The following is a 14,335-nucleotide window of genomic DNA, read 5'->3' on the forward strand; positions in this document are numbered from 1 at the left end:
CGTGCACACTATCCTAGATATGCCACTTCACACATTTCTAAACAATTTAGGATTCAATTGATTACAGACCGATATTGTACTACCTGTATATAAAAATGTCTACGGTATTATTGCTATAAGTGAATCCTGATTTGCTGAGAAAATATTTTCTTTAAAGTTATTACAGTATTTTCTTAAATCAGTCCAAAATTTTATTAAAATAGACCTAGCTAATTTATAATAATGATCAGTAATGATTGTTTTCTCGGATTTACAGACCTAAAAATCGTGAAATAAATGCAGATGAATACCTTAACAGAACGTGGAAGTTTATGCAGTAGCTAATCGCAAATCCTCTGTAATTACAGTATTGAACTTGTCATATTTTTGTCAACATTTAGGCTATTATTGACCACTCCTGTTCTTCAACAACAGAAAAAATAACCATTTCAAAAGCTGGGGACAGGCAGTAATTGTAAACATTAAAGACCATTGTCCCACTGCATTCTGAAATTTATAAATGAGTTAATATAACCAAGGCCCGACTCGGGTTCAGTTCTCACTTTATTACGGATGGCCGCTGCTACGCTAAATTGCATCAAATTAACAATTAAAAAATACAATACACACTTTTTTTTAGATAATTGTATTACATTAAGGTATAGGTCTTATTCTAAAAATAAAAGTGAAAAAAGGGGCGGTTCATAAAACGGGGAGTATCCATATCGTGGGATGGTACGGAAGCGTATTGTTGCCAACTAAAAAAATGAAAATTCAGACATTATCTCGTATGTACGAGATAATATCCCATTATAACGAGATAACCATCTCGTAATAACGAGATAATATCTCGTAATTACTAGATATTATCTCGTTATTACGAGATATCTTGTAATTACGAGATAATGTCCGAATTTTAGTTTTTATAGTATAGCAATACGCTTCCGAACGGTACATTATAGAAGGTTTGTTTTTGTAGATTAAACAATGAAAGCAAAACTAATAATAAAATATTGGAAGAGAATTCAAGAACATAGAGCAACACAATTATATATTAGTAGTAGATTAATATGGTTTGATGCGTATGATATAACTTATCACTGTATGTTCCATAATTTTCTAATATAAACGTATGCTTTATGATTTCAACTTCAAAATTATAGCAACTTTATCTTGTTTACTGATATGAACATATTGGTGTTTTATATTATATTATCCGCTATTACATCTAAAGGTAAGTGACTTTTGTGTTTACGAGGTACTGTGCTTTTTTGTTATTAGGTGATTACGGAATTAGCCATTTAAAAATAAAATATAAATAAAAATAATAATATATGAAGCTGAGAATAAAACATTAACCTTTAGACTGTCCATCTATCCATTTGCAGATGGATGCATTTATCTCGATTTTCACAAAGGATTGTTTTCAAATAATATATTATGCAATATTTTTCCTTTAGCATATGGCGATGAAAACAAGTTGTGGGGGATTGAAGGAAATCGAATAAAACTCTCAGCACCCACAGGCCTGCTTAAAGTAACAAGTGTAGAGTCACTGAACTGGTTCTATGGTAATGGTACGAACGCTAACAATGCTATCGTTACCCTGGTAAATCCCAATAAAGATCCTTTTTGTATTGACGTCACTGAGCAAAGCTACGGAGATTTGATTATAGAACATGTGAACAGAACATATTCAGGATATTACACCTGTCAGGTTGTTGAGAAAGTTGTATTTACATCATGGGTATCGACTTATTATTTAGTTGTATATTGTGAGTAGATTATTATGCACATCCTACTTAGACAATCAAAATAACTTTATTCTTTACCGAAAAAGGGTAGGCCTATCCATATCTTAGGTATCAATTTCATGTTGTAAATTTATAGGTTATTGGTTGCATCATCATACAGTATTTCTTTTCACTATATATTTATTGTCTCAAAATTATGAGATAAAATCAGGACGATGAGGACTTCAGGCTTAGGCATCTAATGATTCTTAAAAAATAAATAACAATGACTTGTATATTTATGATTTTTGAAATTGTTTTCTGTTAAAGATATGGATCCTCCTACTATATCAACAAATTGGAGTACTGAAAACAGCCACGCTACTTTCTTCTGCTTTTGGTCTAGAACCAATCCAGATAAACCGATTGTAAAATGGTTCCTTGATGGCCGTGAACTCAAATCTACAAAAAATAAACTAATGTTATGTGAAGAGAAACGGAAAGCAACACTTGTTATTCTTAAAATATCTGCAAAAGGTTTAGGGAATTACACTTGCAGTATTACTGTAAATACAAATAAGGGTGTTATGAGTAAGATTTCCAAAGGATTAGTCCTACATGTAACCGGTAGGTGTTTATTATAATATACTTTATTCTCTACCGAAAAAGGGTTGTTAAAAGAAGAGGAATCTGCGAGTGCGAAAAAGTTGTCTCGACCGGGATTCGAACCTGGGACCTTTTGCTGTCTATGAAGACGCCTTAAGCAACTGGGCCTTTGAGGCTTTGTTGGGAATTTTATTTGAATAAATAAATAATAAATAACAATCTGGTTTTGATATATGCACCGCAGGTAATCCAAACCTTGAACTTTTCTGTGCAGTCACCTCTCATGTGAAGGCGACAGCCTTTCGTTTCCACTTTTTTAATGATGAGCTTATAAAAATCGTGAAAGTTACCCTCAATGATTCAGTTAGCGGAACCGCGCGAATGAAGTTTTTGCTTGAGAGCTGTGCTTATTACTGTACAAATCAGTGTAGTGTTAAAATATACTCTGTATTGTAGGCCTACATAAGGTTTAATATTGTTGCAATGCTTAGTATTATTATAGGGTCGTGATGATCAAGGGCGGCACTAGTGGGGGTCCAGGGGGCAAGGTACTCCGCGTCGGGGACCTCTGGACCCCCACTTGGAACATCTGTCGGCGAATTTCCAGCAAGGTCGTCGGGGAAAAAAATCAAATCTCGAACGCCAAAAGTATAATTCAAGCATGTCTTACTAAGATGTCAACATTTTATTGAGTACCGGTAACTGTTTAGTGCGAGCAGTGCTACCGTATGTGCGAGGTGTTGTATACTACAGTATTTCGATCGTATGGGTTACAGTGGACGTGGGCCAGCTCTTCCACGAAAGGGGGATGGTACCTCCGACAGGGGGTTAGTACCCGGACAGGGGGACTAATACCCCGACATCCCTTTTAAATAAAGAACACAAACTTTTATTATCTGTTAATGAAAAGAAAATAATTTTTCTCCGACAAATTTAATTTTTCCTCGACCGGGGGTTGGGGGAGCTAGCTTCCCCGACCGGGGATGGAGGGGTGGGTGTCCCCTTGTTGGGGAGCTTGGACTCCTCGACGGGGATTTTCTAGCGCCCGCCTCTGGCGATGATAGGAAACATATTCTCCTTCCAATAGAACATCTTTAATGAACATATTCACTCAGAATGTTGAGTGGTGCTTACTGGATCATTTTATATTACTGCAGTACTGTATAACATTTAGTAACAACATCACTGTATATTTTTCAAGGTCTTCCGGTCAAGGTATCCACTTACACAGTCCTCATCGTTACAGCAGTTACATCATTCATTCTTGGTTCTTTTCCAACTTGTCTAATATGCCACTGCGTCCGTGTAAGTATTGACATATCTCAACCCAATATAACCATAAATTATCATTATTATCATAATTAAATTATGGAAATATGCCTATTATAGTATCATTAATAATGTTTTGATGCGCAAAATGTTATTATTGACACCAGCATTATGTTGTTTATGTGCAATATTTTTTTTTTCTACCTGAAAAAATTGTCTTTTTCTCCCGGCAGAGGGTTGAGAGGGCAGCTTTCCCCGACGAGGGTCCTGCCCCATCCTTCCCTGGCCCCATCCTTCTCTGGCGCCATCCCCGATTTTATACCTAATACTGTAAAAGATCGCATTGTTTAATTCTACTTATTTAGAAAAGGCATGAACGAGAAAGTCATCACCAGTGTCAGAGGCATCAGAACCAAGTGCTACAGTTGAGGTCTTTGCTCACCAGAGCTACCCACCAAAGTGACGATGGTGCTGCAGCCAGAAACGCACCGAATGTAGAAAATGTACATCCGCTCTAGGTTTGACGGTTTTATTTCGGATACGGGAACATAATGCGTATAAATACCAAGTGAAATAAGATGTAATAAATGCAAAAATAGGCCTATTTAATTATACAGCTGCTGTAAATGGGTGTCTCCTGTATTTGACTGATTACTGCGTATAAAAGAGGAATTGGATCATGGAAATATATTTGCCATCATGGTTAGGCTTGATCTGACAAAATTTGATTGTATGACCCGCAAGGTATTGATGTTACTAAAGAGGTAGTGAGTTGGCTGATTTCATATTTAAAGGTAGAATGGTACCATTTCAGACTGGTGCTGGTAATGGGTATTTGTATTGCGCCTTTCCCTTGTGGTTATGAAGCGGTGGATATAAAATGTGGGGGTCCCCAAGGTATTTTTGGCCATTTATTATTTTAGGCATTGTATGTTAATGACGTGAAGGCAGCAGTAAAAGTTAAGTTGTTGTTGTATGCTGACGATTTTGCGTTGTTAAGTAAAGGTAAAGATAGGAATGAAATTAGATTGGTATTAAATGAATAACTCACTGAAGTTAATAAATGGTTAGTAGATAATAATTTTCTTCTCATTTAGATAAGACAGAATCATATTTGGAACACGGGTAAACTCAAATCTATACTATGAACATTATTTGTAATAATACTCAATTCAGACTATAACCTCTATATTATATATTGTGATGGAATTAGACCATCATATTGTTACAGGTGAAATGGCTAATAGAGATATTTATAAAGTAAATTCTGGGATTAGTTTTTACTTAGAAATGCTAAATATCTAGATGAGAGATGAGTACGGTACGGACAGTTGAATTACTCAGTTATGGTAGAAGAAGACATAGGTGCTTTTTGGTACTGTACAGTAGCCTAACTAAGAAATAACTAAATCCAAATAACAAATTTGCCAAAATACCAAAAACGGTTTTGAAACTTCTCTCTCGTACCTGAATCATGCTCATTTCAATCAATTAAAATGGTAATCAGTAAAAAACGAAAATAGGTCCTCCGATTTTTTATGTGTGTGTTATAAATCCTGATTTATTTGGGTTTTTTTTTTGTTGTTTTTTTTTTATGTTTTTTGTTTTTTTGGATTGAATTATTGTACTTACAATTTATTTGACAAATTAGCTAATTTCGGAGAGCGCCACCAGCGTCGGTTTATGTCAAGAAACTTGTTATGTTATTATGTTGCTTTGTTGAATGGATGCGAATCCAAAAAATATACTATAGAACGCCATGAAAATACGTAATATGGAACGCCATTGATACTAACCTCAATTTTTTTTAAAGCATTTTCACTGATTAAGACGACGTTTAGGGACTGACTGGAACCTAGTCTACCATTGTGGGTGCTCTGAACCGTTGAGATCTTTTGGAGCCCGGTTCTATTTCATCCGTTGCTCCATGTGTTTCAGCAGAAGGACTTGAATGCAAGTATACAAATGAACGCAGTAAACTAATCGGAAATGAGAAGGGGATTAATTGTCTTCTGGTGTACGGTCTTGCAAGATCACCATCAGAAGGGCCAATCTAATCTAAATCTATGCTCATACTCATCAACGCCTGTTCAGCATCTGGATGAGGGCAGGGGCTTGAGGTGAACCATTACACCAGGGTAACCCCCTACTCGCATCGAAAGATGTGTGAGGTTCTTTATAAAGTGCACATGAGCCATTGTGTACACCTGTCTCTTATACACATCAGATGTGTATAAGAGACAGGTATAATTCAAGCATGTCTTACTCCTGTTCAGCATCTGGATGAGGGCAGCTCATTACATCTTTCCATGAATACAATTTGTGATTTTTATCAAAACTTTTCAGAAAATTGTGATACAGTGTACTGTATTTGAATATAGGCTTACCTGTACTTTCTATTTTACAAAGGATTCTTACTTTTGCTTAGTATTGTTTTTGGCAATTTAATATTTCAAGGGTAAATAACTTCTTATAAAGATTGTAAAGCAAGCATCTAGATTCATACGAGCAGAACTACCCTGAGAGTTTAACCTGAGAAATTGCATTTCGTCTTATTCTATTCATTCTCCTTACAACAAATTTATTAAAAGGAGAAGTGATCGATATACGAAACTTAAGAAATAGATACATTAACAAACCGTTAGGCCACATACACTGGATTATTACAAACATGAACGTCAAGATGACTTGAATAACTCATCAGTTTTCACTAAATATTCATGAATACAAAAACATAAAGCGTAACAATGAAGTATTGACGTTTCAAAAAATCCTACGCAAGGATAATGGCAATGACACAGAACTCAAGTATGAAAAATCATTTACAATCTCAATCTTAATGAAAATTGTCTGAAAAGCCATGTCTTTCCGTCAATGTTTTTGTTATCTTTAGTTTCGTAAGCAAGTTAACAGAATAGTGGAAAACCTTAAGATTTGCATCGATACCGATTCTAACGCATGATAATTTCATCTATGGTATAGCTTTACGTGACCATACAATCCTATAAATTGCAAAATGTTGATAGTTTTGTGTATTGATCGACGTTTTCAACCACAACAAGTTGAGTAACTCTTATTGCTTTTGTTTATACGCTTATTACACTCCTCGATGAACATATCTTTCTATCTTTCTGCTTATTGTTCTAAACGGGCCTCGCTGGGAAAGACCCTAGAATTTTTTTTCTCGCCTTCCAATTCCATGGACCTAGGTTCAAATCCCGTCAGATCCCAGGATTTTTTCAAACCAACTCTACTCTAAATGTATCACTATGAGCATCACGTGTATGTTTGCGTCACGTGCAGGAATTTCCACATATGTAGTAGAACAGTTAAGGTTTATTGTTAATCCTTGGCCATGTGCATAAAGAAAGAAATAAAAAAAAAGACTATCTATGGGTTGTTGTGGGTGGACTTTCAGAATAAATTCATCAGTAATCCCTTTTAGAAAGTTTTTCTGTTCGAAAGACGTATTTATTATTATTATTATTATTATTATTATTATTATTATTATTATTATTATTATTATTATTCTGGAGTTGTGAATTAAACGCTTCCTTCAACATTCTGGAAAAGTACCTAGTTTTAAAAGACGATCAGTGTAAAATAAAGCAAGTGGATGATTTGAACGCAAATTTCTTGATTTGCTCGAAATCAATGCCATTTGGATGGTATGTGACCTACTTATATGCTTATATCAAGAAGCTAAAATTGTTCAATAACCAACTTTTAAAAGGACTCCATGCTGGTCGCAACTCAACAGCGCCACAAAATTACAACTTTTTTGTGACATCCATCGAAGTCTACTTAAACATATTATCAGACGTTGATAGAAAGTAAGGATGATGTGTAGACTTTTTATGCTTCCTAATCCTTAGCATGTGGCGCAGCGTGTAAGGTGTTGGATGGACTTCTGATCATGAGATCGACATCGGGAGTTCGAGACATGACGCCCGTCGCATTGCTTCTGTCCTTGGGCAAAGCAGTTTATTTACGTTGCCTCTCTCCACCTGGTAGGATGGTGTGGCATTGAATGTATTAGGTTGTGCCTGTAAAACAGGGTGATTTAGGGTACTCTCTAGGGCACAGGTGGACAAAGTGCGGCACGCCAGTGATTTTTTTGCGGCCCGCAAAAATAATTTATAAACACTATGTGTGCGGCCTGCCAACTGCCTTTTTTGGCTAGAAAACACGTTGTTTTTTGGCGGCCTGGCATCGATCATCTGTAAAAAGTAAAGTAAAACTGAGCATAAAGTGACCATAAAACAGTGTATGAAGGTTTTTGAAACATCAAATTTTGGTGAGGCCCTCGCTCGAAGTTGAATCAAATTTTCACTTACACTAATAAGAGAATTGAAAAATGCAAGTAAAAAAGAAACAGATTTATATTGCATTGGCCTATACTGCGTAGGCCTGTATACAATGAAATATCGTTACATTTATTGTTGTTTAAACATCTTGAATAGCAAGATACATGATGAAAATCAAAGGCGATGCTACTGGTATGAAAGAGATAACTCAAATAAACCAAGTTAAGTCAACTCTCTCTCACCGTCGGTATTGGCTCAAATAACCAACAGCCCCGTTTAGATATCTCAGCCACAAAGGAAGAAGGAACATATTCCAGTATTTTACTTATATCATTTTCATTGGGTGCCTGAAAATGTCGATATCTGTTTTGGTGAAAAAACAATCATTGACGTGTTGCCTAATGGTAGGCCTATGAATCACGCAAGCCACTATGACATCGGTTTCGTGGTGACGGCAACAGTCCACAGACTTTTTGTTTTATACTTACTTCTCTCTTATTATGTACCGTATCTTTCTACGTACTGTATTATGTTGTTTTGATTTTGTTTGTTGGTAATGTTTGTATTTTAGTCTTGGAGATATTTCGATATATGTATTCTACACTTTTGGTTATCGTTGGGGGTTTTTTTGTTTTACCGTACTCGCGGGAATAAATTTCAACTTGAACAGAAGGAGAAATGAAAATGGAGTAAATAAAAATCAAATAAATAAAAAGAGAGTAAAATCTGCCTAAGCTTGGCATCCGCCTAAAGCAACGCAGTGGAACTCAGAACACCTTCATTGATCTTATGTGACCTCAGCCCGTTTGTTCTCAAATAATAATGTATAAATTAAGTAAAATTTCTATGGAATTAAATAATCAAAATGAACATCATATTGTTTTAGCAGTTTATTCATTATACAGAACATTTTAAACCATGATGAAAGTATTGTATTTTGTATCTTAATAAGAATTACAGTTAAATCTTAGAAACATGAATAACCGGGAACGGGATTGTACTTTAGACATTGTGTTGCAACAAGAAAAGTGTCTAGAGTTTGTATAAATGCCTGTGATTGCCAATATGTATAGGCCTACTGTACTACTAATATACTACACAATATAAATTAAACATCCATTGAGTGATTTTATAAGAACAACGGTGAAGTGAACATTCTCGGTGGAATGGAAGTCGCCCATAGTTTTGCAAGTCAAAACTACAAACTTGTTGAGCTGAATTCGAGCAATCATCGACATGTAGAAATGTCAATAAACCTTATTAGCCACCTCAGGTGGCAGTTGTGGAAGGGGGCAGACCAAAATCGGATTTGGCGATTAAATATATAAAATGGGGGGGGGGACGTTGATGACGCCACTGAAATGTATTCCTATACAAAATGTATTCCTTGTCTTAGAAAAATCAGTTTATGTCCTCTGGAGCCTGATTTAACAACGTAGGGTATAATTGCATAGGGGTGTTTGATATCTTTTGGTTCTTTAATTATGGTAGATTTATTCAACCTAGTATCATAGGTGTTTATTACCTAAAATAATCTTACAGAACCTCTTCTTGATCCGCTCAATGCATGCCGTATCCAATAATGTGCAAGTCCGAGTGGGGACAAGGTCTACAGGAGATACACCATTGGTGTTTAATGGCTCTTAAAATATATAATTTACTACTTGCCTTGACAGTATTATAATCACCATGTAAATCCTATTTGAGAATAGCTTGAAGAATAACTACAAGTACTTTAACATTGTCAACTGTTTTTAAAAAGTGGCCATTCAGATCAATAGATTGATGAAATAGTTACTTTTGCTAAAACTAATGTCCATAGTGCTACATTTATCATGTTAAGTTTCAAAGCCTAATTATGTAGCACAGTCGCACAGTGCACACGATTGAAGTTCAGACGGATTCACAATTTTGCGATGCTCGATTAAAATCATCCAGGGAACAGTTAGAATAACTTAACCGTTCTCTGCATCATCGACATATTTAAATTGTTTCGAAGGATTATATTTCACATCAACTCATAGCCTGGTTGTAAAACTGCTGAAATGAATTTTAGCGGGAAAAAAGTAAAGGAAAATTAATTTTTGGTTTTTCTAAATCAACATACCCTATAGTGTCTCAGAAAAAAAAAAAACCCATGCCTAGGGCTTGAGCAATTTTTTTTACAGCACTTTTAAATTTTGGCCTAAAATACACTATTTTAAACTATTTAAAATGGGGGTAGGGGAAATAACTTTATGTTTTTGGTCACTTTTACATATACTGTGGATATGAAATGTATCAAAAACTTGGCTATATAGTTACTCATCACTCTCATTTAAAAATTTGATCGGAATGATGACGTCATCATGATAAATTCCAAGATGGCGTCCATTATCTGTCTCTTATACACATCTAGATGTGTATAAGAGACAGAGTTAGAATTTCGTCATCAGCGCGATTGATCGTATCGATCAGGGTCCATTGGACGTTGATAACTTAAAAAAAAAAAAAAAAAAAAAAAATAACTGTAAAAACTGACAGGACCTTAGTTAAATACTTACCCATTATAGTCGTTCAGTGGTGGCCCCAGGGGGGTCTGATAGGGTGGGTCCAAACACAGAGCCAACTAGACCCTCGGTCAGAGTCCCGCAATAAAAATCTCTGAGCTTATTGGAGAGTTTTTTTTTAGCTTAGTATGGCCCAAAACGTTGCTTTTAAGCCAAAATATTAGGGATTGGCAGCCAAATTAATGTTTTATGGATAAGCAAATCATTATTTGTGGTGTGGCAACCTCGTCGTGGCATCGGACAATGGGAGTCTATGCCTGTCTGATGGGAATTCCCCACCTCCCAAGCAAATTTGGAATGGTGACGTCAACACACCAAATTCCAGGACTACTACAATCAAAATTAAAGGAAATGTTTACCTATTTAAATTTAATCTTTCTACACTACATTCTTCATCATCATCATTATTATACTATTATGTTGTTACTTTATAATATTATTAATATATGATTGTTGAGAATGGTGATAAGGGTTACAATGATGGATGAGGATCAATGCCATTACCAGGATTTTCAAACGGTGTGGGACAATATCAGGGTGGACCCACTTTACGTCTAAATTTAAACAATGTGGACTGGACCCATTTTACGCAAAAATATGAAATATCTGGACCCATATTCTTAAATTTTACCAATTTTTAGCTAAATGTGAGAAATCTGGATCCATTTTATGCAATAAAATTACATAATTTGGACCAATTTTTAAAATGTGAACCCATAAGAAAAATGGTGTGGGACTTTCCCAACTGTGCCAATAGCTGGCTACACCATTAATGATGACGAGGATGATGATGGATAAGGATGAATATGATGATGAGTATGATGATGATGAAAATGATGAAGGATGAGGAGGATGAAGATTATGAGGATGAATGATCGATGAGGACGTGATGAAGATGAGGACGATGACGATGGATGAGTATGATGTGATGATGATGATGGTGATGATTACAACGATCGATGACAGTAAGGATGATTATCATGATTAGACAACAATGAGAATGATGATGACGATGACGAATAGGATGAGGATGACAGATGATGATAATACTGTAATGATATCAATAGTGGTGATAAAAATATTATAAATAATAAATTCATTTCAATAATAAAATATAATTTTGAAATAATAAGAATATAATATAGTAATATAATAATATTAATAATGATTTCAACAATAATTAATAAGCATATACCGTACTACTATTAAAATAATAATATTTATATATATTCTATATATGTGTACATTGCTTTGATGAGATTGTATTTTATACTTTGAGAATAATAATAATAATAATAATAATAATAATAATAATAATAATAATCTTTTCCCCGCCAAGATGAACGCCATCTTGGAAATTGGAATTATGATCATTTTATTCAAATTTGATAAAGACAGTAAAGAGTAACTAGTTAACTAAGTTTATTGTCAATTTTCACATTTACAGCAAAACTAGAAGTAACTAAAATAATACCATAGTTTTTTTTTTCAATTTACCCCGATCCGAGTCCAGAAATTGAATTGTTGGGTTTTTCAGAGTAAAATTTCGCTATATCTTTTTCCAGTGGGTTTATATTCCGATAGTTTATTATTATTGTAACTGCTCTTGGGCTCGGAGCAAGTTTGGTGTATAGAGGGCGTCTTTGGTCAAATCACACAAACGCGAACAACAAGGCAACAATACGACCATCAGTTAAACAATCTCAAATTTACTTTGTTCCAACCGTGTCTGTCTGACTACCTTTCGTTCATTCGATCGTTCGTTCGGTGACTAAATACAAGAAAATATAAAAATTGACATAAAACAATATAAAACAAGTAAAAGAAAAGAATTATTAAATCTTAAACAAATCGAGGAATCTCGCACATGTTGTAATTGACACATAACACGAATTCCCTCATTCATATTAACATCATTTGATGCGTAAATCACATATCATCATCAAGTTCCATATTACCATTTCACTTCATTTACTAATCATAGTAAGATATCGTTAATCACGATAGTGTACAATACACTCTAAAACATCAACCTTTGAATTACAAACAATTACTTAACATGTTAATCAGTAATATGCATAGAACAAATCCTTACGTGAATATGACCGCTCTAAGCCTCAAAATTCATGTCAATGTTCTCCCTTTCAAACATTATCTCAATTCTGTAACAATAATCAACGTAAAATACGATAGCAATTTTATCTAACTTTAACATAACACATTGCTAGATTCGTAAGAAACATGTCAATTAAAATGATCAAGAAATCATGATAAAATATGTCTAAATTCTTCTTTAATTAATACACATAGTTTACTCCGGGTGGTTCAACAATATAAAACAAAGAAAGCATTCATATGTCTTAACAAAGGAATCTCTCAAGTCATGAAGATAAGCAGAGATCCAAAGTTCTAGTCAACCAATCAACGACCGTAGTGCATATCACAGTACGATCGACATGACCAACACCCTGTCATGACTAATGAATATTCATAAGGTAAACAATCACTTAGCGTACCATGCTAGCCATAGCGGTAAACTCGAATACGGTATTTACTACATGAAATAGGTGAACAATTTCAGGCTTAAATCGTACAATATCTTCACATTGAAAAATAATGACAACATATGTATAGTTTAGGCATTATCTATGAAATATTAGAAACGGCAATACAATAATATTTAGATGCCTGTTTAGAATCGTATAGATACTCATAATATAACGTTTCTCAAAAAACAATGAAACACATGGCGAATTCAAAGCAACATGTCAATCTTATTAAATTCTTAATTACCAAATAAAATCAGATCATAACGAATCCTAATATAGTTAATTATAATCTTTAACTCACCAGTAAACATCTGCTACTGAAAACCAGGTATAAAATGAAGCATTTACACTCACAAATTTGGTATTCTAACCATCAATATAATACGCGTGCATCACCAACTGATGCCAGCTTCGCTCTGCCGACGCGATGTCAAAGCTCGCTCTACCTCACAAATACAAAGATAACGCTGGGGGCGCGCTGCGTAGGAAAGATCCAGAGCCATAGATAGAAAGAGTTGCGACATTGAGAATTTAGAAGCCATTTTGTTTCATACGCGATGCGCGTTCTGTGTCTAACGTGATGTGCGTTCCTGTGTATAACATTGTATAAATACAGTTAACAGCCTCCTGTATAGCTGTCTCTTATACACATCTAGATGTGTATAAGAGACAGTTAATGATTTCACTACTTTATATCCAATTTCATATTATAAATACTGTAATAATTTACTATTTTTATGCAGTTCTTTAATCCTCGCCGATAGACCGAGAGAGCCCCCTCGATGGCAAGCATTCTTCAATTAGGCAATTCTGCCATATAGACCCTAAAATAGCTCCTGTTATTTTTGCAAAATAAATGATATGTGACGACTAGCAAAAATTTATTAAATATGTATATCAAAATGTAATTAAAATCCGATAGGGTATATATATATAGATTGTTGCTCTTTAAATTTGAATATGAACAAGCCTGTACAAATCTTATGTTATTAATTTGATTATTATTATTTATAAATATTAAAATAGTATAAGTCAGTTGGCCGCAATATATAAACTGTGCTTTGCTGTAAATGTTATAATTGTAAGTATTAAATGATATAGAGGATCTGTGATATATTCAACATGTGTAATTGTGTAACGTACATTTTATTGTATTAAAAGTCTCGCCTCTGTTTTAATATTGTATTATGGCTGTACAGATTATGAACACACTGCAAGAGCGTGTCCGCTGTTTTAAAAGCGTCGTTTCCAAAATAAAGTTATATTAATTATATATTATTATGCAATAGAAACATCAAATCATTAAGATTATAAAACATCACCTTTATTATCATTGCCATTCG

General features: G+C 34.4%; 1 protein-coding gene and 1 long non-coding RNA gene across 2 annotated transcripts; one reads left to right on the top strand and one right to left on the bottom strand.

The window, feature by feature from the left end:
- The first annotated feature begins 880 nt into the window (after positions 1 to 880).
- Positions 881 to 5,087, top strand: LOC117106222. Its single transcript, XM_033247572.1, has 5 exons — positions 881 to 1,213; positions 1,440 to 1,754; positions 2,043 to 2,339; positions 3,520 to 3,623; positions 3,953 to 5,087. Exons 1-5 carry the CDS (start codon positions 1,165 to 1,167, stop codon positions 4,103 to 4,105), a joined length of 918 nt encoding a protein of 305 aa, XP_033103463.1. The 5' UTR covers positions 881 to 1,164; the 3' UTR covers positions 4,106 to 5,087.
- Positions 5,088 to 12,078: 6,991 nt separating this feature from the next.
- LOC117106220 lies at positions 12,079 to 13,451 on the bottom strand. The gene is made up of 3 exons (XR_004445021.1): positions 13,294 to 13,451; positions 12,539 to 12,605; positions 12,079 to 12,214 (listed from the first exon to the last, which is right to left on the bottom strand). It is a non-coding gene; the product is annotated as an uncharacterized LOC117106220 (long non-coding RNA).
- Between the last annotated feature and the right edge of the window lie 884 nt (positions 13,452 to 14,335).

The sequence above is a fragment of the Anneissia japonica genome, unplaced genomic scaffold (genome assembly GCF_011630105.1).
Source record: "Anneissia japonica isolate Jap-2015-1 unplaced genomic scaffold, ASM1163010v1 scaffold288099_len39131_cov118, whole genome shotgun sequence".
In the NCBI taxonomy this organism is placed as follows: Eukaryota; Metazoa; Echinodermata; class Crinoidea; order Comatulida; family Comatulidae; genus Anneissia; species Anneissia japonica.

Excerpts from the sequence above, each read along its gene's own strand:
- LOC117106222 (XM_033247572.1), top strand. The coding sequence starts at position 1,165 with ATGAACATATTGGTGTTTTATATTATATTATCCGCTATTACATCTAAA. Across the intron at positions 1,214-1,439 it reads ATCCGCTATTACATCTAAAG|CATATGGCGATGAAAACAAG; the intron begins GTAAGTGACTTT and ends TTTTTCCTTTAG. Across the intron at positions 3,624-3,952 it reads TAATATGCCACTGCGTCCGT|AAAAGGCATGAACGAGAAAG; the intron begins GTAAGTATTGAC and ends CTACTTATTTAG.